At 43.2% G+C, this 20,517-nt stretch overlaps 2 protein-coding genes across 2 annotated transcripts; both read left to right on the top strand.

Moving 5' to 3' along the window:
* The first annotated feature begins 357 nt into the window (after positions 1–357).
* On the top strand, positions 358–7,556 carry LOC125325602 (glioma pathogenesis-related protein 1-like). The gene is made up of 6 exons (XM_048302758.1): positions 358–1,286; positions 3,428–3,673; positions 4,109–4,221; positions 4,917–4,999; positions 6,744–6,770; positions 6,858–7,556. Exons 1-6 carry the CDS (start codon positions 1,107–1,109, stop codon positions 7,082–7,084), a joined length of 876 nt encoding a protein of 291 aa, XP_048158715.1. The 5' UTR covers positions 358–1,106; the 3' UTR covers positions 7,085–7,556.
* Positions 7,557–9,068: 1,512 nt separating this feature from the next.
* LOC125325443 (glioma pathogenesis-related protein 1-like) lies at positions 9,069–20,058 on the top strand. Its single transcript, XM_048302475.1, has 6 exons — positions 9,069–9,374; positions 14,044–14,289; positions 16,312–16,421; positions 18,168–18,250; positions 19,051–19,077; positions 19,161–20,058. Exons 1-6 carry the CDS (start codon positions 9,132–9,134, stop codon positions 19,310–19,312), a joined length of 861 nt encoding a protein of 286 aa, XP_048158432.1. The 5' UTR covers positions 9,069–9,131; the 3' UTR covers positions 19,313–20,058.
* Positions 20,059–20,517: the final 459 nt, after the last annotated feature.

Genomic DNA, 20,517 nt, shown 5'->3' with positions numbered 1-20,517 from the left:
GATCACTGTACTGTTAAATTAAAGGTTCAGTTTCAGTGTGATATTTTTTGTGCAAATTGCATGTAGTTGTAATATAATCATGGTTTTACATTAAGTGTAACTGGCAAAACTGAGCAGGGAATAAGACCCATTAACATCTTTTACAATCTATTTGCAACAAATTTTCCCTGTAAACCTACCTAAAACTGGGATACAAGACCTTAGCTCTTAAAACATATGGTTCTTCTTATGCTCTTGCATATATGTACCATTTGGTTTAGGTTTGAAAAAAAAAATTCAACCAGCTTGTAGAACAGCTGGGGAGACAATACAAATGCCAACACATACCATCCTACTGCCCCAAGAAGTGATCAGGCTTGGAATGTTACACCAGGAGTGCTAATCTTGTAGCTACTCTCCAGGAGCACAGGAAGCTCCTCCAGTGATTTCAGGCTAGCAGGTAATAGCAAATAACTAAGGAGGAGAGAATCAACACATACTCAAGCTTAGGATTTCCAAATTTTATTTTTGTTACACAGCAAACCAGGCCAGAATGTCTGTTCTGCAGCCAGGTGCTGTTCAAAAACCTTTTTTTTGACTCCTGCTGAAGCACAGATTTCCTAATTCTGTTTGTTCATTGAGTAATTCTGAAATTGAAGCAACGTCCTGCAACATAATTATAACTAAGCTGATATGACTAAGCAATACTATTGGAAAATCAGCTGAGCAGCAGATTTCTGTTTTGTCAAAACTACAGTTTTTATTATTGGTGAAGGTTTTAAGAAAGCTGTTTGCAGCATCTCTTCAGATAAGACCTACAATCACAGAATGGCTTGGCAGCCAACCAAGATGGAGAACACTCAAAGGAAAGACAGAAGTATACTTGGAGTGTTGCTTCTTGCTGATGTGCATGGCAGATGCCTGTTTCATGCTTCACCCTTTGACTGCCAGCTATGATGTCAGATAGAGTTGTACCTTATTAAGCAATTGCACTTCACTTCCTGTTAGTTTGACACTTTCAAGTGCTTCCACACCCAGAGGCCAACCTCTGAAAAACTGCTTGCTGGTATCATCTCCACCTAAGAGATTTCTCTTTGTAAAACTTAAAAAAAAACCACTGGAGAGTTATGAAAATCACATTTTACTTTGCTGCATTGTTCTTACTGGATTTCTTCACTTGCTTTCATGCTGATCTGCAATATCCCTTGCCTGACATAGAAGATGCAAAGTTCATTGAAGATTGTGTGAGAGCTCACAACACATTTCGATCCAAAGTGAATCCACCAGCCAGCAACATGTTTCGTATGGTAAGGTGGTGTTTGTGATCTGTTTGAAATTATTATAGATTGGGCTGCTGATTTAGCCCATCTTATTCTTCATTTGCATTGTGCTATTCTTTCCATTTCAGTTAATGATTTCTGTAACATATATGTTGGTTCTTTTTAAGAAATAGAAAAGACATCAATTTTCACAGTATTGTTCAGTTTTAATAATTTGAAGCAAATTTCTTTTTTAGCACAAGATTTAGCTACTCTCAACTTCAGTCAGAGCAAAGGGCTGTATTGTAAAAAGTAGTGTTCAGTTCTCAGTGCGTCATCTACCTCTTTCTAAGAGCGATAGTAATCTGTTTTATACCAGGTCAGGTTTCATACAAGGAAGCTGTTTGGTTTTTAAAAAGTTCCTGAGCAGGCAATCTGCACAACAGGATTTGTTGAAAATCTGTCATCTCCCGTTGTTTCTTCTAATCTAGAACGTGTGTTGAATAAAGGGAGTTTTCAGGACATCCATTTAGATACCTGATCTCATTTGCTGCAGCAGGGTTTGAAGAGCAGGGATAGTAATACCTAGGCTGAAAAGCAGAGCTTCCTACAAATACAGTGGATATCAGAACAGGCTATGGGTAGGTCACACGTTGTTCAGTGGAATACATAAGGAAAAATGTGTACAGCTAGCTGAGGGAGGTAACCCCAGTCAGTGCATGTCACTTCTCTGAGCCCTCCAGCAGTACTGCATAGATGGAAAGGAAGTTAAATGCATAACCACATGCAGAGTAGGAATCATTTCTACAAATGGAAGCTCACAGTAAATGGGTAAGATTCAGAGTACCAGTGACTTCAATTTCTTGCCATTTTAAAAACAATGTTTAATTTAAAAAGCTAGTGTACAAGAGCAAACTTACCTGCTCAGACCAAAGACCCAGCAATTCTGGAATAACAGCAGGACAAATATATTTAAGCCTCTTGAATCAAAGGTGTTGCATGGTACTTACAAGCTCTTAATGGATTTTTTGGATTTTTTTTCAGCCTTGATGTTATTTAAGTTTTTATCAGTTCTAGCATCGTATGTTAAAGAGCTGCACAGCCTAACCACAGGTTGTGTGAAGCTATTTCCTTGTGTTTGATTTGGGCCTGTTAATGCCTAGCTTCATTTAACAGTGTCTGGTCTTTGTATTGGAAGAAGCAAGTTATGGCTGCTTATTTACCTACTTCACACAAGACGTCCAGATGTCTCTGACTGAAGCTGCAGAGCACTCTCTTGTTATATGAAAGCCCTCCAAACATGAAGATTATCATCCTACTCCAGGTTCTCTCTGGCCTTTCTAGTTCTAGTGTACCTTTCTTGAGGTGGGGTGCTGTGCTGCACACAGCATTTAACAGCACTTCTGCAGAAGTATGATTATATATGTGATTTTATTCTCCATTCCTTTGCAAAGAGTTTTTAATACTTTATTTGCTATTTGGTCTATTACTTTCAAATGGTAATAACCATCTCCAAAACTGTTGTTATGAACACAAACTCAATTTTTTCTCACATCCCTTAACTTGCATTTCCCTGTACTGAACTTTTCCTCTCAGTGCAAAATCTGCAAGTCTGCCAGACTGGTTTGCCAAATTATCACTTGTGCCTCTTTGGATAGGAGTGTTTCCTTCTCAGCCCAGCAGAGATGAGTCTTTTATTTGCTTAGTCCATCTGCTGAGAGAGAAGAGAGGCAGAAGGAGCTGAGGAAGGGAGCAGCTATAACTCTCCCCTCTGTCCTGGCCAGCAGAACAGAATTCCTGTCAGGTCTGATAATAATTGCAAAGTGCAAATCCCGGGACAGCCAACATCTCCTAGGCACAAAGTTCTCCAAGCCCCTCTATAGCTGGGAGTTTCACAGTTACCCCCCTCAGTGTGGCAGATTAAAGACTGCACTCCAGCTCTAAATATATTAACAAGTCAGATACAACAGGACAATGGATAGATCCTGCATGTCCTGCAATAGGTAAGGGAGAAAGAAGACAAAAATTTGCTATGGGAGTAGAACTGTCAAGTGAGAGAAAGAAACTGAATGCAGGGATGAGAAGCAGAAAAGGGGAAAAGAACTCTTTAACAAGTTTCTGTTTAAAAATGCTTGAATTCAGCTAAGTCAGCAGTGCCGGTTATAGTATGTTTTCATCCTTTTTTACAGTCCTGGGACGCTGCTTTAGCTAAGACTGCCAAAGCGTGGGCAAAGAAGTGCACGTTTAACCACAATACCTACCTTGAAACACCAGGGAAAATGCACCCCACCTTTGCACTTGTTGGAGAAAACATCTGGACTGGCACAGCCCACATATTCTCTGTGGATGCAGCACTCAGGGCCTGGTTTAATGAAGTCAGCAGCTATGATTTCAGCACCAATACATGTACTGACAAGTGTGGTCACTACACTCAGGTGAGTCTTACATGCCCAGTTCTTTATAGTCCTATATATACATATATATAATCTAATTTCACTGAAAATCTGAGTACAGGCTTGGAACACATTGCTTTGGAACAGGAATTACAGCAGAGCTTTGCACCCCCCAGCTTATTGTTGCATGAGATTGGAAGCAAATATTACAAGCCCCAGTGATGTCAAGTTCTACTTCCAGTAATGGTGGAGAGGGATTATCCCCTGGCAATTTCACATTTACAGGGGCGCCAGATAATAAGTGCAAAAATGGCTATCAAGCCATCATTTATCCCAGCTGCCCTGCAGGTTGTTTAAGTTGCTCCTGTGTCAGCTGATTTAAATTTCCCTGAGATACTTTCCTTCTCCGTCCTCCCTTAATGCTGTTGCTTTGGCAGTATTTGAACAGTGCATCACGTACTTCCCTTCGTCTTGCAGGTCGTTTGGGCAGAGAGTTTCAAAGTTGGCTGCGCAGTTCACTTCTGCAGTACAGTTGAAAATTTTCCAGGACTGTTCAAAGCAGCACACTTTGTTTGTAACTATGGGCCAGCGTAAGTTAATTATGGCACTTGGAGGTTTTTTTATTTTTTAACTATCCCAACTGATCCGGTATCAGATGCCAAAATGACAGGTGCAGTTGTAACAAATTTCAGAATAAGCTACATCCTCGTGTCACTTGTCCAAGGGAAACTTCCCCTGGCCATTGGGAACAGAACCTACTGGACATAGCTGGGACTGGAGAAAATCCCATTCTAAAAAAACAGGACAGCAGATCATAGCTGAGACCATATAATGCAGATGGTAGAAGAAAATCTGTTTTGACTTCAGTCTGTGCAGGAAAAGTGGAAAGGGTGTAATCTTCCCGCTTCAAAAAGATTACATCTTTCTATGTCCCTACCCGAATTTCAAGCAAGACATTGTAATTTAAGAAATAAAAGGAAGACAGTCCTCTAGTTTATCTGGTACCTTGTAGTATTTCGACTTATTTTTTACAGGTTTGTTTTTTATAATCCAGGTAGGTAATGAGGGACTAGACGCAGATTTTTATATGCTTACAATAATACAGTATTGCCTGTGAAGTCTCATTAATTTCCAGTGGTGAGAGTCAACTGTTCCCCATGCCAGTGAGAGCTTTAATCTGATCTAAAAGGAATTTCAAACAATTTCAATGACCAGTTTTTTGGGGATTCCCTCCCCTTGATAGCTTTTCAATGACAGCTAACAAAACACTGTTCATGTTTTGCAGGGGGAATTACCCAAGAAAACCATATAAAGAAGGACAGCCATGCAGTAGATGCAGTAATGAGAAGTGTGTAGACAAGCTCTGTGGTAAGACCAAAGTGATCAACTAAGAAAACTGCATAGAAATAAAAGTGGCATAATTAGCAATAGAAATACGATGAGTCAATTTGCACTAAGTGCATAGTGGGTCTGTAGCACACTACACAGCAACAGTACCAAACTCTGGGAGGAATAGTGTAAGAAGGAAATAATTGAAATACTTTGCTGCTGAAGGCTCTCAGAAGTAGAAGCCAGAGTTTCTGATGCAGGGAAGTATCAGTTAGACTACTTTCTCTCTTTTATCTGGTCAGGAAGTTAAATCCAAAATTTTAGTCCCAGCAAATATTCAGTCTAATTCTTCTCTCCCAGCAGAAATAGGAAATTTATCTTTTGCTTTCTTGCTTGTTTAGCATGTCTTACATTTTCCACACAACCATATTTCTGTACCAAAAAGCACAGTTATTTCTAACTTCCACAATTTTCTGAAAACCAGCTTGCTTGTAAATCTCTTCCCTACTACGCTCAGTGTTATCAGAGTGCTCATGAATATAATTAAATGAACAGTTATAACAGAGCTCAAAAGGCTCAGGGGATGAGGGGATTTAAATCAAATCTGGAGGAGCAATTAATAAAGGACTGGTAACCCCTTTGGAGCAGGCCTGTGGCAGCTGTGGGATGTCTGGCCAGTGCTGGGAGCTGGTGTGGGGCTGAGCTGGCACAGCCCACTCCCAAACCCCGCAAAGATGCAACAGTGAAAGGAGCTGGTTGGAGTGAAATCCTCTCTGGGGTGGAGATGTTCCCTGCAAACATGCTGCCTGAGCCTGGGAGAGAAGTGGGTGATGGCGAAGGGGCTCAGCCTGCTCCCTGCTCCCACCTTCCCACTAATGAGCCGGAGTGAGTCTGTGCTGGGTCCGTCTCCCTCGGTGTCAGGGTGTGGGCACAGCAGGGAAACACACAGCCTGTACCCCATCACTCTGAGTCTGCTCCAAACAGCAGTTTGCAGGGGTTGGACCTTTTTGTCTACTCACCTAGTCCCAAACTGGGCAACGTTTTAAATAAACAGAGATTAAAGGACATGCAGCAATGTGTTCAATCAAATATGAATTTTATACAGAGGTTTAATGGGGATGGTCTTTACTAGCCAGGCTCTAGACAACCTCAGCTGTAGAAATGATTGAGCATTTGGTACTCTTATTTCCTTCTGTAATATCCTGGCTGACTCATCTTAAAGTCTCAGACTGATGCATCACAGGAAAACTAGAAATATCTCAAAGACTAGGGGGAGGGACAGGAGGAACAGAGTATTTAAAAGGTAAGTGCTAGATCCTACCACTGGCTTTTACCATTTTCTCTTATAGGGCAAATGAGGAACTTCAATAGGATGCACATAGGCAGTCCTACAAATGTGTCAAAACTTTTAGTAAAGGTGTACTTCCATGATAAATTAGTAATTATATTTGTCTGTCTGTAACTACTTAGATTTGGTATGTGTAACAATTTAAATTAAATTCCATGTTTTGTTGTTACTTTTTATTCCCTCATCCCCCATGACACAAATTCTTCCTGATACAGCCGTTTTTTTCTGCTTTTCTTTCAATTCAATAAAATACATGAACTCCACAGCAGTTGGGAGCCTGTTCTTGCTGTCCTGCTTCCCCCTTGCAGGATGTTTTAGGCATTAACTGGCATCATCAGTGCAAGCAGCCAGGCACCAGCAAAGGCTTACCTCTTCACATTAAGAACCACCACTGAATGGTACTCACATTTCTTTCCTCTTCCGATCTCTTTGCAGAAAATACAGAACGTGAGAAGCTGAAAAGTAAGTATCAAATTGTTTTTAATGGCTTTCCTGTAAGTATGGCTAAGACTGATAGATCTTAACACCTGTTTCTTTACTGACTTTTAGGTTATGCCAACTGGTATCCAGACTGGGATACACAGCCCCAGCCACCGCGGCCCCGGCCCCCCCGGCCTGCCGTGCCATCATACGTCCCACCTGCTGAGCATCCACGTCCCTCTTGTGACCAATACTGCCTTAGTGTTTTAATTTTAAGGCCACTGTTTCTCGTACTGAGTGCTAGTGCTGTACTTTTAGTACAACAGCAATTTCCACACAGATTTTTTTATGAGTAATGGTCAGTTAAGACACTGATTGTGATCCTACTGCTGTATTACTCTCACATAATTGGCACACATTTAAAAAAACACTTGGTCATTTCTCATTATCCCTGCAGTTTTTATCCAGCATAGGAAAGGTTGCTTCTTCACTCAATGCAAAATACAAGTGGCTGTGCATAGAGGTAGTATAATTTATTGGCAGTAGCTGCAACGTGCTCTTATGTCTGCACGAGCCTCCTAGCTCTAGGGCTAGGTTGCTAGAGGGACCACTGAGAATAGATATTACTCCATGTGCTAACAATCCTCCTGGAAACCTGGGGCATCATGAAGACATGTCCGAGGTGGCACACCGTACCCAAAAGAAGCAGTAATTCATCTTCATTAGCCTTCAGTTAGCCTGGACACAGTTTTCCCCAGATAATGGAGATTTAATTGTATATATTACTTTTTATGAACAGGAGTAAAGCTTATCCTTGGTTACATTTAACCTGTATGTGTCAGTGTCCATTACTCTATTGTCAGTTGTACTATTCAGTTCTCTCAGAGTTAATCCTTGTTCTCCATAAGTAGAAGAATACCAGGGAAAGTTGATAGAGTAAGGATTAAGGGGGAGTGTCAAGGGGGAAAGCTTAATTTTAGGATGTGAGATGGTGAAAAAATCTAAAATGCAGAGTAGATGACAGCCATCCTGAGCTTTCAGGCAGCAGGAAACAGAGACAGAAGATGAAATGGGCCCGGGACAGATCCTGGTTTAGAAATCTCAGCCTCATTTAGAAAGTCCAAACCTCTGATGGATTTAGTTTGTTTCAAGAGACATTTAGCTCTCAACCTGACCCCTATTGTTCCAATACATGTTTGTGAGTAAGGGGAATAAGCCCATCTTTCAAGCCAGAAGATACTGGCTGGTATTAGCAATGCATAACTGTGCTATCAATATTTAAAGCTGGTTTTCCTCCTTTATCTTTGTTCTAATGTTTTAAGAACACAGTGACTCAAATTCTGAGCCACATTGCAGCATGTCATCCCACAGAATAAAAATGAGCCCCAACCGAGGTTCTTGTTAATAGATCCCTTGGGGTGGATTAGAGTGAAATGACACTGAATGACTCGCATATGCATAAATAAATAAATAAATAAATAAAACGGCTTTATTTTAGAACAATTTGGTTGTAGTGGAAAGGAAGAAAATATATAAGGAAAAGAGGAAAGACAACAGCCTTAACAGCATCTAGTTTCATCAAAAGAAGAAAATTGATCCAAAACCTTTCTGCAATACGTAGTAATTGCTATGAGTAGGATTACGGGGCTAAACAAATAGTAATGAAGAAGCCTAAAGGACAGGAGAGACACTTGTCCACCACAATTAAAGAAAGAAGAAAAAAAGAGAGAGAGAAGGCTGCTACAGCTCTAATGTGAACTTGTAGCTTCATTTCCTTATTCTCATAGCAGTGTTCTTGGAATATGACTCGTTTCCTGTGACTAACGTTGTATTCAATTACCATGGCTAAGTTAAGTCCAGCTCACAAGTCTTCCATGCAAAACGCTGCTGGTGGAGCTAAAACCACTTCGTACAGCTGAAACACTCTGCTTTTAAAGCTGGAAGACTAGATGTTGAGAAGCATGACCGTAAGGAAAGGGCTAATGACATTTGCAGTGTATGCCTTAAGCAAGTGCTCGGTGACGGAACTGGCTGCAGAAAACATCTCTCTAGCCTGTGCACAAACCGCAGAAATGAACTGGCTTTCCGCTCTGGCCCTGCGGGGGCAGGACCGACACCGATACTCTTCCCTGCGACGTTCCACTGCGGTGTGTTGTACAGCAAGTGGGTAACAGCACAAGCAGAGGCAGCGAGGTCCCTAACAGGACACTCCCTTCTGGGGGTGCCCGCCCCGCACGACCCCAGAGCAGCCCCGGCCGCCCCCGTTCCCCTCGGGCGTGCGCAGTGCCGGCCCGTGCCCGGCCCGCCTCGCCTGCGGTGAGGGCCAGGCCCCGCCCAGCCGCCCCCATGCAATGAGGAGCTCTATAAAGGCACCAGGAGCGGCGGCTGTGGGCGTTCTCCGGGATGCCTTCAGGTCCGCGGTGCTGGCTTTGTGCTTGCAGCATCTCTCTTCTTCTCCCTTTCTCAATGACAACCAGGTTTTCCACTTGTGTGCTGGCTTTACTACTCTTTTGTTATTCCTCTGATTCCTATGAACCATCGACATTACCTGATCCTCGGGATCCAAAGTTTATTGAGGAATGTGTGCAAACCCATAACAGATTCCGGTCCGGAGTGGATCCGCCAGCCAGCAACATGCTGTACATGGTAAGGGAGTCTTCATGACTTATATACAAATGTGTAGCATTGCGATGGTGTTTACGATTCTTAAAAACTGTTTTTATGATCAAATGCAAAAAAAACCAAAAAAACCCCACAAAAACCTGGGGTCATAAGACCAGCCGCTTTTTAAAGCAGAGAAGAAGGCTCTAATTATCAGGTGGCTTTATGCCATTGGATATGTGTACAGTTTTGCCCTGACTGAAGTTCCTCAGTCGAAGCCCAAGATTTCAGCCCTCAGCCGAGCACTGTCGGTGTGCTGTGTGCGAAGCCGCCTCGTTGCGAGGCACCGCACGCAGCTCGGCAGCCGGAGGTGCGCTTTTATGTGCGCATGTGAGCACAACTTTCATGCTCGAGTCAGGGCAGAGCCTGTTGCCAAACAGCGCTGGAGAGCTTTCTCTGAGCGTTCTCTGCAAGGCTCTCATCGACTGAGCCAGCAGAGCAGCAGTTCTGAGGGGCTGGGCCTGCAGGGGAAGCCAAAAAGCAGCCAGTGCAGCAGGATCGAGTGCTGGGGACATCTTGTCCCCCACTGCTCTGCCCCTCACCTGCTCCCCGGGCACCTCAGGAGCAGTATCTGCAGCTACCACGCAAAATACAGTTTGTCTTTCGAGTGAACCACAACCATTTTCCTGAGCTCTTTTTGCCCTGCTTTCTTGGTATCTCACATGATCACCACCAGAAGATGACAGAGCCACAGCTGTAATTAGCAACACCCCAACTGAAGTTCGGAAAAAAAAAAGTTCATTTTCCAATTCTGGTTGTCAAACACTGAAAGATAAGTGCCCCATTCTGAGTAACTGAGCAGTAATCAAACTTGAATTGCAAACATGACAGGAAACTATTTAGTTTCTCTTCCAGATGAATCTTTTACTTCAGCTGTTCTCAGCTGTACATCCTGACCTTCAGTACATGGACTCTTCATTTTCTATGTTGCTTTACAGGCCCTAAACAAATGAAATATTGTTAGGATGTGTTAAAAGTGCAATATTCATATTTTTAAATTGTGCCTAATTTCTCCTTTTGAAAAAGAACTGAAATCTGAAAAAAAAAAAGGCAGCATAAGAAAGAGACAAATAAATTGCATCTAAAACAGAAACTAAATCATGCTAAGTTTCTTTCAAAACACTGCAAAACCCCTAGTCTTAAATATGACCTCTCCCAGAAACTATTTAATGTGGAGAAAGCAGTACAATACATGATAAAATCTATTACAAAAGTAAAAACACTGGATTTAAAAACAATATTTTGAGTGGCCTTTGGCACTTAAAAAAGGCAGAGAAGAAGATGGTGCATTTATTTCACAGGGAACTTCTTTTTTGCTGGAGGTAACTGTCCACCTAGGTATGTAAAAATTAAGATTGAATTCAGGGCATTCCCATCTTTCAGAAAAGTAGTTTTTAAAAAGAAATGCAAAATGGAAACGCCTTTAATTGCAATTAATAAAGTTCAACCACAGATATTTTTAATACATGTATTATAAAATGAGAATGTTGATCTAAAAGTTTTTTACCTGACAAATGTGAGCCTTTTCTCATCCACCCAAAGCACTGCTTAGTTCTGTTCTAAGGCTCCTCAAAAACAGCAGTCTCACCAGTTTCATCAGGGCTTCACAACAGTCTCTTTTGAATTAGTGCTGCTTTCCATTACTTTTCACATACTATATATACATTCAATTTTTCCTCCTTTAATCAGCAAGCAACTTGATATAAAATGAAAACTGAGAAGCAGTTCACGAGGGAAAAAAAAAAGTGAGTATTGTTTCCTTAAACAGCAGTGATATCTATATGCAAATCTCCCAGTCCTGTGCATTTTCTTCCCATGCCATTTAGTCCAATCTTTCTGTTTAAGTGCAGTATTTTAAGCAAATAAGGAGTGTAACTGCAGTTAAAACTAAAGATCACTGTGAACATTTCTGTACACTGCTTTTCATCTGTCAGCCAGTTTAAGCATTCACACAAAATGGAAAGTATATTTAAACTTACTAATGCAACTTTAAACTTAGTATTATGCATACCTTTATCGAACTTTAAACTTACTACTACTGTAGGATGAAGGAGAAGAGATGCATGGACTTGTAAAAAGCAGAATGTGGAAAAAAAGAAACCATGAAGCACTGTCATACATCTTTCATCATGGTCATCTCAGAGCATTGCCGAGATGCAAAATGAAGCTTCTGTCTTAACTGGCAGAGTTATCTTCCAGGACTGGAAGATAAGTTCTGTACAATGCCAGATTTTATCCATTGTCCTTAAAAGTATCTAAGGAAATACCAACTGCTCACTTGAAATAAGACTTCCTGCCCCAAATTTAATACTTGATATACTGAGTTCCTATCAAAATTATTTATGTCCTAGTTTTGTGGGTGTATTTGGTTTGCATGGACAGATTTTGGAAGCGGAGGGGGGATACAGGAGTGGCTTCTGTGAGAAGCTGCCAGAAGCTTCCCGCATGTCCCACAGAGCCATTACCCTGCTGCTGGTGAAGGCCAAGTGCCTCAGCCACAGTGGTAGCGCCTCTGGGATAATACATTCAAGAAGCAGAAAGGTTGTGTACAAACAATTGCAGCCAGAGGAGAGTGAGAACATGTGAAAGGAACAACTCTGCAGACACCAAGGGCAGGGCAGAAAGGGCAGGAGGAAACGCTCCAGGCACCAGAGCAGAGCTTCCCCTGCAGCCCGTGGTGCAGCCCGTGGTGAGGCAGGATGTGACCCTCCAGTCCATAGAGGTCCATGGGGGAACAGAGATCCAGCTGCAGCCTGTGGAGGACCCCACACTGGAGCAGGTGGAGGCCTGAAAGGGGCTGTGATCCTGTGGGAAGCCCAGGCTGGAGCAGGGTCCTGGCAGGACCTGTGGCCCCACGGAGAGAGGAGCTCACACTGAGCAGGTTTGCTGGCAGGACCTGGGACCTCACGGAGTACCCACTCTGGAGCAGTGTGTTCCTGAAGGACTGCATCCTGTAGAAGGGACCATGCTGGGGCAGTTCATGGAGAGCTATACCCCATGAGAAGGACTCAAATTAGAGAAGGTTGTGAAGGACTGTCTCTTGTGGGAGGGACCCCACACTGGAGGCAGAGAAAGAGTGTGAGGAGTCCTCCCTCTGAGGGGGAGGGAGCAAGAGGGACAGTGTTTGATGAACAGAGCGTAACCCCCAATTCGTGTGCCTGTATGCTGCTGGGGCAGAGGAGGGAGTGGAAAATCAGGACTGAAGTTAAGTCCTGGAAGAAGGGAGAGGTGGGAGGAAAGTGTTTCAAATTGTAATAAATATAATTAATTTCCCCAAGCTGAATCTCTTTTGCCCATGACAGTAATTGGTGGATGATCTCTCCCTGTCCTTATCTCAATCCAGGAGCCTTTGGTTGCATTTTCTCTCCCCTGCCCAACTGAGGAGGGCAGTGGTAGAGTGGCTTTGGTTGGCACCTGGCCAGCATCCACCCCTCCACAGTAGGAAAATACAACCTCTACAAACATTAGGCAAAGGAAGACATGGAAGACATAGGTTACAAAATATTTTCAAATTTCTGTAGATGCATTTTGGTGTGATCTTGGGACTTTTAATTACTAATTGGTAGTATAAATGATACACATTGTTTCAGACTTAGCTATGTTACAAAAAAAGGTTACTTAGGTAAAATATAGATGTTAATATCTAACAAGTTAGCTTTGTCAAATTTTACCAAAAAATCTACAAAAAGGTAGATTGTAAAATATACCTTTTCCTTCATCATTTCTGATCCATTCAAAACAATTTCCCTAGTGTTACCATCATTTGCACAAGCAAGTGAGCTATTTCAGTTAATTCAGACGAGGACAAATAAAAAGTTTATTTTTAAAAAAAACTTCAAAACCAAATAGTTCAGTGCTGGACAACTTCATTTACATAACACAAAGTATAACTAGGACTACAAGCATGCACTTGTGGTATTGTATCTACCAGGAGCTACAGTGCTGTAATCACTCAGTCAAGGTGTGTGCACAAGAAAACCCAGCAAGAGCAGACACCACCTCCAGTGCAAACAAATGACATTTACATAACTCAATTGCTTAAATAACCACTTTCTGTAAAATTGAATGGCAAGTGAATGAGTCATTCCACAAATATGAATTCAGCACTAATGTTTCAAGCCACCAAGCACAATGATGCTCACCAAAGGGTTGGGTTTAAACTGTCCCCAAAATCCCAGTGTGTTTGTGAACTGACCTGCAAGCCATGGCCTGAAGCAAATATGAGGCTACACAAGACTTGCATTATTGGTATGGTAAGCATAACCCTCATTTTCCAGATTTCATGTAAATTCGTTTTAATTTACATTAATGTTCTGTCATGGCCAGCACAACCTTGAAATGCTCATTGTGCCACAAACACTGTATTTGACTGATGTACAGCACTTGGTGTCCAACAAACCAGTCAGCCAAGATCATACACCACCCCAAAAATTTCTTCAAGCTTAATCAGCAATTTAAGTTCAAATCAGAAACGAACCTACAAGCCAATCTGCCATGCAGCTCTGTAAGTCTCAACAGAAGTAAAAAATGAATTAACCAAAAGCATCTACACTATTGAGACTCATATTTTCCTGAAAGCTGCTCTGAATATATAAGGATATATATTAGCACTGCTAATATATCAAAGTGATTTTTAATTGTCTTTATTTTGCAGAGTTGGGATCCAGATTTGGCAAAGACTGCGAAAGGCTGGGTAAAGAAATGCATATTTAAACATAATATATACCTCAAAGAGCGAGGGAAAGTTCACCCCAGATTTCATACTGCTGGAGAAAACCTCTGGACAGGCTCAATTTCTGCCTTTACTGTGAAAGGAGCCATCACCTCTTGGTACAATGAGGTCAAATACTACACTTACAATGCCAATCGGTGCAGTAAAGTATGTGGCCACTATACACAGGTAGGCATTGCATTTCTCCATCTAAACCATGAGCCAGCTTTGCCATTTTGAATCAAAAACTCTACATTTCTGTTGAGATTCAATGAACTTCCAGGTTGTATAGTCTTACTATATGTCTATGTGCACCAGATGTTCTTATTTTTCCATTTATGGGAGGAAAAGAGTCACTGTGTTATTACTTCAAATGTGGCAGTTTGGGTTGGGTTTTTTTTGGAAGAAAATAGTTCAGCCATCAAACAGTCAGGTTAGCCAAGCAGTGCCCAAAAAACAGGCAATGGCAATGGCTGTGGGCTGCAGTGCATGAGTGGAATGAAGTGCTAGCTCTGTTAAACAGACTTCAAATGCCAAGGGCTGGAGAAGTACCATCATGAAAAGAGATGTCTGCAGTTCTGCAAACACCATGTGCACACTTTGTCCAACTGCTATTCCCAAAGGAAGTGGGCAAAGTGAGGAAAAGGAGTGCTGCTGCCATGCAAGCCTGCAACCACTACCCACAGCTATAGGAAAGCAGGACAGCTTGCAATAGCAGCTCTAGGGTTAAATTTTGACCTGAAGCTATTTAATTTTTTTTGCAGAGATACACATGTGCATCCAGGACTTGAGTAGATGAGGTAAAGCTGGTGGGCTTTCTGAACTTGTGTGCAGGGAAGATACTTGGGTGCAGGAGTTGTGAGGGGTGACTGTTGCTCTTTGAGCTTGCTCTCAAGGACATTGCAAGAGTCAGCACCTGGAAGCTGCACAGAAGCACACCTTACCTGGTACTAAGGCACAGTGCTGTTGACCATGGTGTTTGTAGAGGAGCAGCCCATGCAGTTTCATGGGGGTAGAATGAAAATATAAGATAATTCTCACTGGGAGTTAGCAGTTATAGTGACTGTAGCTAGAAGATGTATATCTGCCAGCCTCAGGAGGTATCCTTGGGTCTTTATTGTCGGGGAACTCCTCATTCCTCTTCTTCTTCCCAACTGTGGAGAAGAGAATTTTCCCTGGGCACAATTACTGCAGTTACTACAAATCACTGCTCAGTCAGTGGCCCCCTGGGATGGGGAAGGTCCTTTTATTCAGTCCTTCACAGTCCACAGGAATTAAGTTGTCTATGGCTGGTGCCAGGAGCAACCTCTGCTCTGCCACTGCACTGAGAAGATCCTCAGGAGCCTGAGGATTGTCCCTTCTTCCCATAGCTGGCACCAAACAGGCATAAACGGAAAGAGCCAGACCTCCCCCTTTAAGTCAGTGGAGGCACAAATGTATTTATGTTCTAGGTTGCCAGGATCCTTCCATATTGCTCATGTAGTCAGTCATTGCTGCTGTTTTATCACCCTCAAGTACTGCTGTGCCCTTGTCTCCCCTCTGCTGCTGTCATGGGACTTACTTTTCCAGGACTGCAGCATTTGGCTGCACTCTGATAGGATGCTGGGTCCCACAGAAAAGGTTCTGGTAGAGAGAGGATCAGTAAGTGAAGTAATGGCCTTGCCTCTAGATTACCTTAGTCATGGCCATGATGTTAAAAGGCAGGACTGCAGCCCAGACACAATCCTCCTCCGTGCTCCTGCCATAATACCAGTGCCTTCTGGCAATTTGCTTTATGTCCCCACAGGATTTAGTAAAGGGGCAGCCAGCCCTCATAGGAGCTGTAGCAGATCATGCAACCTTTTCAGGTTTGAACTCAGCTCCCACAGCAGGAACAACAGAAAGCTAACGGATGAGCTTGAAACAAAGGAGATGAACTTCACCTTTCTCCTTTGCAAGAAAGGAAAACAACCTGTTAACAGCCAGTTATTTCTTATTTCAGCATAGTTTTAGCAAATACGTGTTGAATTGGGTAAAATAATCAGTCTTTTTTCAGAACAAACTATGATTTTGAGATCCATCACTGCTGCTTTTTCCTGCGAAGCCTGCCCAAGGAGTCCTCCTCATCTCATTTGTATGCCATAAAACAGAGGAGGGCAGGTCTTCTCCTAACTCTTCAGGTGCTGAATCAAAGCCTTTGTCACCAGTGTATCCATCTGTCTGTCTTTGCAGGTAGTTTGGGCTGCAAGCTACAAGGTTGGCTGTGCTGTCCACTTCTGTCCCAAGGTGGCATACACCACCATACGCAACGCAGCACACTTCGTCTGCAACTACGGGCCGCCGTAAGGTTTTTTGTTACAAATATTTCACAGTGTTTGGGTCCCACCCCTTCCCTTCCACAACATGCAGATTTATTAGATCAGTCCGTTTAGTCATGTTTTTTGTGGGAGGAAATGGTCTCCAAAATAGAGAAAGAGGTACACCTTTGTCCAACCAGCATTTTTTTATTTGCTAGATAGGGCTATGTATTGGAGCCAAAAAGCAGTGAGACTGGAAGAAAGGATTAAATATAAGATGTTGACATGAAAATACTGAAGTGATCATCTAAAAATTAATCCCTTGCTCCTGAGTGCCAAGATGGCCCCAGACAGTTGCCAAGGTGCAAGCCCAAAGTCTGAAGATACTCCCACACGGCCCAGAATTAAGGCCCTAAGTCAATGGCTTGGATAAACACTGAAGTGTGCAATGCTGGCAACCTGCAGTCTTAGCAGCTGAGGGCTGCTTATGAGGATAGGGCTGCTCAAAGCAAAATTTGATCCAGAGGTCTTTCATATGCATAGTATATCCAGCTAGGATGGATGTATTTTTCTCTTCTCCAGCTAATTAATGCCACCACGGTATAAATGCAGCTTTAAAAGCTTTACATGCATACCATGTTGGGCCAAGGCCAGGCCAACCCTTGAGCTCAAGCAAGTTTGACATTCCTTTTGCCTTTGCCTCATCCTTGGAAGAATATGTACCCCTGACTAGATACCTTGAAATGACACAGCTGCTGCTGCCCCCAGAAGCCCCACATCCAAATGTGTTGTGCAGAAAAATCCCACTGGATTTCTTGCCCTGTGTTGGCATGGGGAGGAGAAGTGCTGCCCTGACCAGCACCCAGCAAAGCAGGCAGGGTGCTCTCTGGAGAGGCAAGGGGCTCTAGAGGGGGCTTTAAAGCTGGGCCCTTCCCTGCTGGGTGAGGACACTGCAAATGGGCAGTTGCATGCTAACAAGTGCAGTTTTATCATATCCAGCTGCTGATTTTGAGAAGCAGCAGCTTCATTGCTTTATTTCAGCTCTGCCAAGGCAAGGCAAGATGCATACACAATTTCCTCAAGTGAACATGCTCTTCAGCTTAGACCAAGCAATGAAAGCCTCACCTTGCTGAAAGTAATGAGGTTTTATCATGAAGTTTCATCTCCCTACTGAGATTTCATGCTTACAAAATCCATCTCTGTTCATTGGCAGTTTGAGGCATGCTGTAAGTCTTGCTTTGGCCATGCTTTGAGCAAAGTGAAGCACTGAGCTGTGTTTGGTGCAGTATCAGCCTGGGCAGAGGTAGTTGGTCCCACTCACACCACTGGCAGAGGGAGGGAGCAGGAGAGGGACCCAAATCACTCAAAATACTAACCAACATATGGATGAAACCACCACCTATGAGAGATTCTCCAACACCAGAGCATCCCTCTTTGAGGCTGAATACACATGTACATATACAGTAAAAGAACTTGCTCATTTCCATAGCTAGAGCCAGCTATGAAAGTCTAGAGTCTCCATGCACACAAATTACTCAACTTTGAGACTGCTTTAATTCCCAGGTTTGCAATACTACTGTCTCCAGTTTCCTAAACAGCAAGGTGTCCCATTACACTTAACCTGTTCTTCTTCACTGCATGACTTGGGCACAGGGCACTCAGACAGGACTCCTGAAAAAACCATCACTCTATCAACACAAGTGAAGCCAAACTCCTGTTAAAACCTAATTAGCAGTAGGTATTAATGTTCTGCCAAGGGCTGTTTGAGAGCAGTGTGATTTTCCTTCACAGTGGGAATTTCCCAGTGCGACCATACAAGACGGGAGATGCGTGCAGAGACTGCGGCGGCGAGCAGTGTGATAGCAAGATGTGTCGTAAGTAGAAGACAACCAGACATCCTCCACAAGCACCTGTGGAAAGGGAAAGAGCACACAAAAGATACTGGCAGGAGGCAGGCATAGCACTTTCCTGTTCCTAAATATAGGCTGAAAATCTGTAGTCAGAAGCCAAGTGGGTAGTGATACACAGAGAGAGGTGAGGAGGGTGGAAAGAGCCTGTTTTCTACCCTGGGGAGTGATGGGACGGGGTCTGCTCTTCAGGTGCTGGAGGGTGTGATACAGCAGATACGGTGGCTGCAGTTTAAGGTGTTACTACCCTGCCAGAAGTTACTACTTGCAGAAATGGAAAGCAGAGAATGGGATACCTGTCCCATCCTGGGGGCTCCAGGTTATTATATGATGTGTGAGCTGTGGCTTGAGCTGGTGCAGGTCCAAGTAAGCTTTGGCCTGCCATGCCTCTGCGGGTGGGGAGAGCAGCCATGGCACTGCCAAAGCTGCTCACTCCAGTGAACATCAGCTAGGCCATCTGCCATCTGACATGCAAGAGCCTTCATGGAGATGCAATGCTCAGCCCAAGTCTGGCAGCCTTCCTGATATGCCTGCACTTGGCTTTTGCCTAGAAGTCAAAAAATTGTGATCAACCACTCCTCAGCATAGTCCTGAGAGTCACTGCAGGGGTCTGCCAGAGTCAGTGGATCTTTGCTTCTTCCTGAGAAAAAACACATCAGCTGTATCTATAAGCCCATTGTGATGCTCGCATTTCATTCCCTTTTGGCTAGAGTCAAATTGTTTCTAAATTATAAGTGTGCTTATGTTTATCTCTTTTATCTCTCCAGGAAATGCAGAGCGTGACAAAGTCATTGGTAAGTACCACTGGAATTACTGCTTCCTTTTGTTGCCCTTGCTGCAGTTATACTTGAAAACAAGTAAATTGCTTTGTTTACAGAGGATTCCAACTGGCATCCAGAGTGGGACAGACCTGCATGTGATGAGTTCTGCATCTCCGTTACTGCTTTAAGATCATTACTCCTAATACTGACATTTCTGGCCACCTGGCTGATACCCAAATACTGGTCTCTAGTACCTGCCAGTGGGTGACACACATGTAGAAGACCACAAGAGCACTTGGCTCTTCCACTTGCATAAGTTGCTGGCAGCAAAAACATTGGTAGAGACATTGTTTGCATCCACAGGTGATTTAGAAATACAGAAATAACATCTGCATTGCAGGTCATAGTTAAAAGCACTGATAAGCAGCTTCCTTATTGCTCAGAGCCAGTTGAAAGTTAAAATGGCTTTAGATACTAAAATTGCTTTAAAAGTTAAATAGTTAAAATATTTTTAAAGTGGAGCAGTGTGCTGGTGTTCTGGTAGGTACAGGAGCACATTGTCCAGGCAGCACACTAAGGTGCAGGCAGCTGCCCAACACACTTTAGGAAGGGCTGGAGAATGTCCAGCCCAGGAGCCAGGCCCCAGCCCACAGCCAAGTCACAGGCAGAGCATGCACCTGTCTCATTCCTATTGCACTCTTACCTTGGGTGCTCCTACAGCAAGATGCAGAGTGTCCTGTATCATTTAAACTTTATTTTAAGGAATTTTTCGATCCCTGTGAGCTCTGGCATTTGCATCCTGTGGCAGGCAGCACACTTCCCAGTTTCACAGAGCACTTGTGTCAGTGCCACTTCTCTTTGCTTAGAATTTGTTTTTAAACTCATGGTACCTGTGCCTAAACAGTTTTATCTGTGTTTACATGGTTATATATCACTGCAATCTTTCCTGTTGTTTTTTTTTTCTGAGCATTGGGATTTTACTGCTGTTTCAAACAATAAATTGTTATTTCCTGCTTCCTGTGTGGCAATCATGAATTTGCAACATGAGCTACAGCTTAACTGCTGGTGCACAAAGTAACCCCACATTCAGCTCCAACTTGCACAACACTAGAAACAATGCTGGGAAAGATAAAACTCCAAATAAAATCACACTGTGCCCAGAGTTATGACTTTGGTTCAACAGCTGCCAAAGAACGAGTCTCTTGGAACCTGCACATCTGGAGCGGGCAGAAAACTGTGGGGGCAGCTGCTCTGTTCAGCTGGGTATGTCCTCTACCAACTACAGTCACTCAGCTCAAGCAGAGTCTGGAGGCAGCAGAGCTGCACAAACTCAAGCTGGACCACAGCAATCCCTGTCTATCCCTTTAGAAGCTTCTGCACCTGTCCCTCTGCACACACTGCTGTAAAGGAAGCCGGGGAGTTCCCCTCACCACTTAATTTCTGTGGTACTGTCACCGCAGTACTTGTCAGTGT

Source organism: Corvus hawaiiensis, chromosome 4 (assembly GCF_020740725.1).
Source record: "Corvus hawaiiensis isolate bCorHaw1 chromosome 4, bCorHaw1.pri.cur, whole genome shotgun sequence".
Classification (NCBI taxonomy): domain Eukaryota; kingdom Metazoa; phylum Chordata; class Aves; order Passeriformes; family Corvidae; genus Corvus; species Corvus hawaiiensis.
This window is presented reverse-complemented; position numbering and strand designations above follow the sequence as displayed.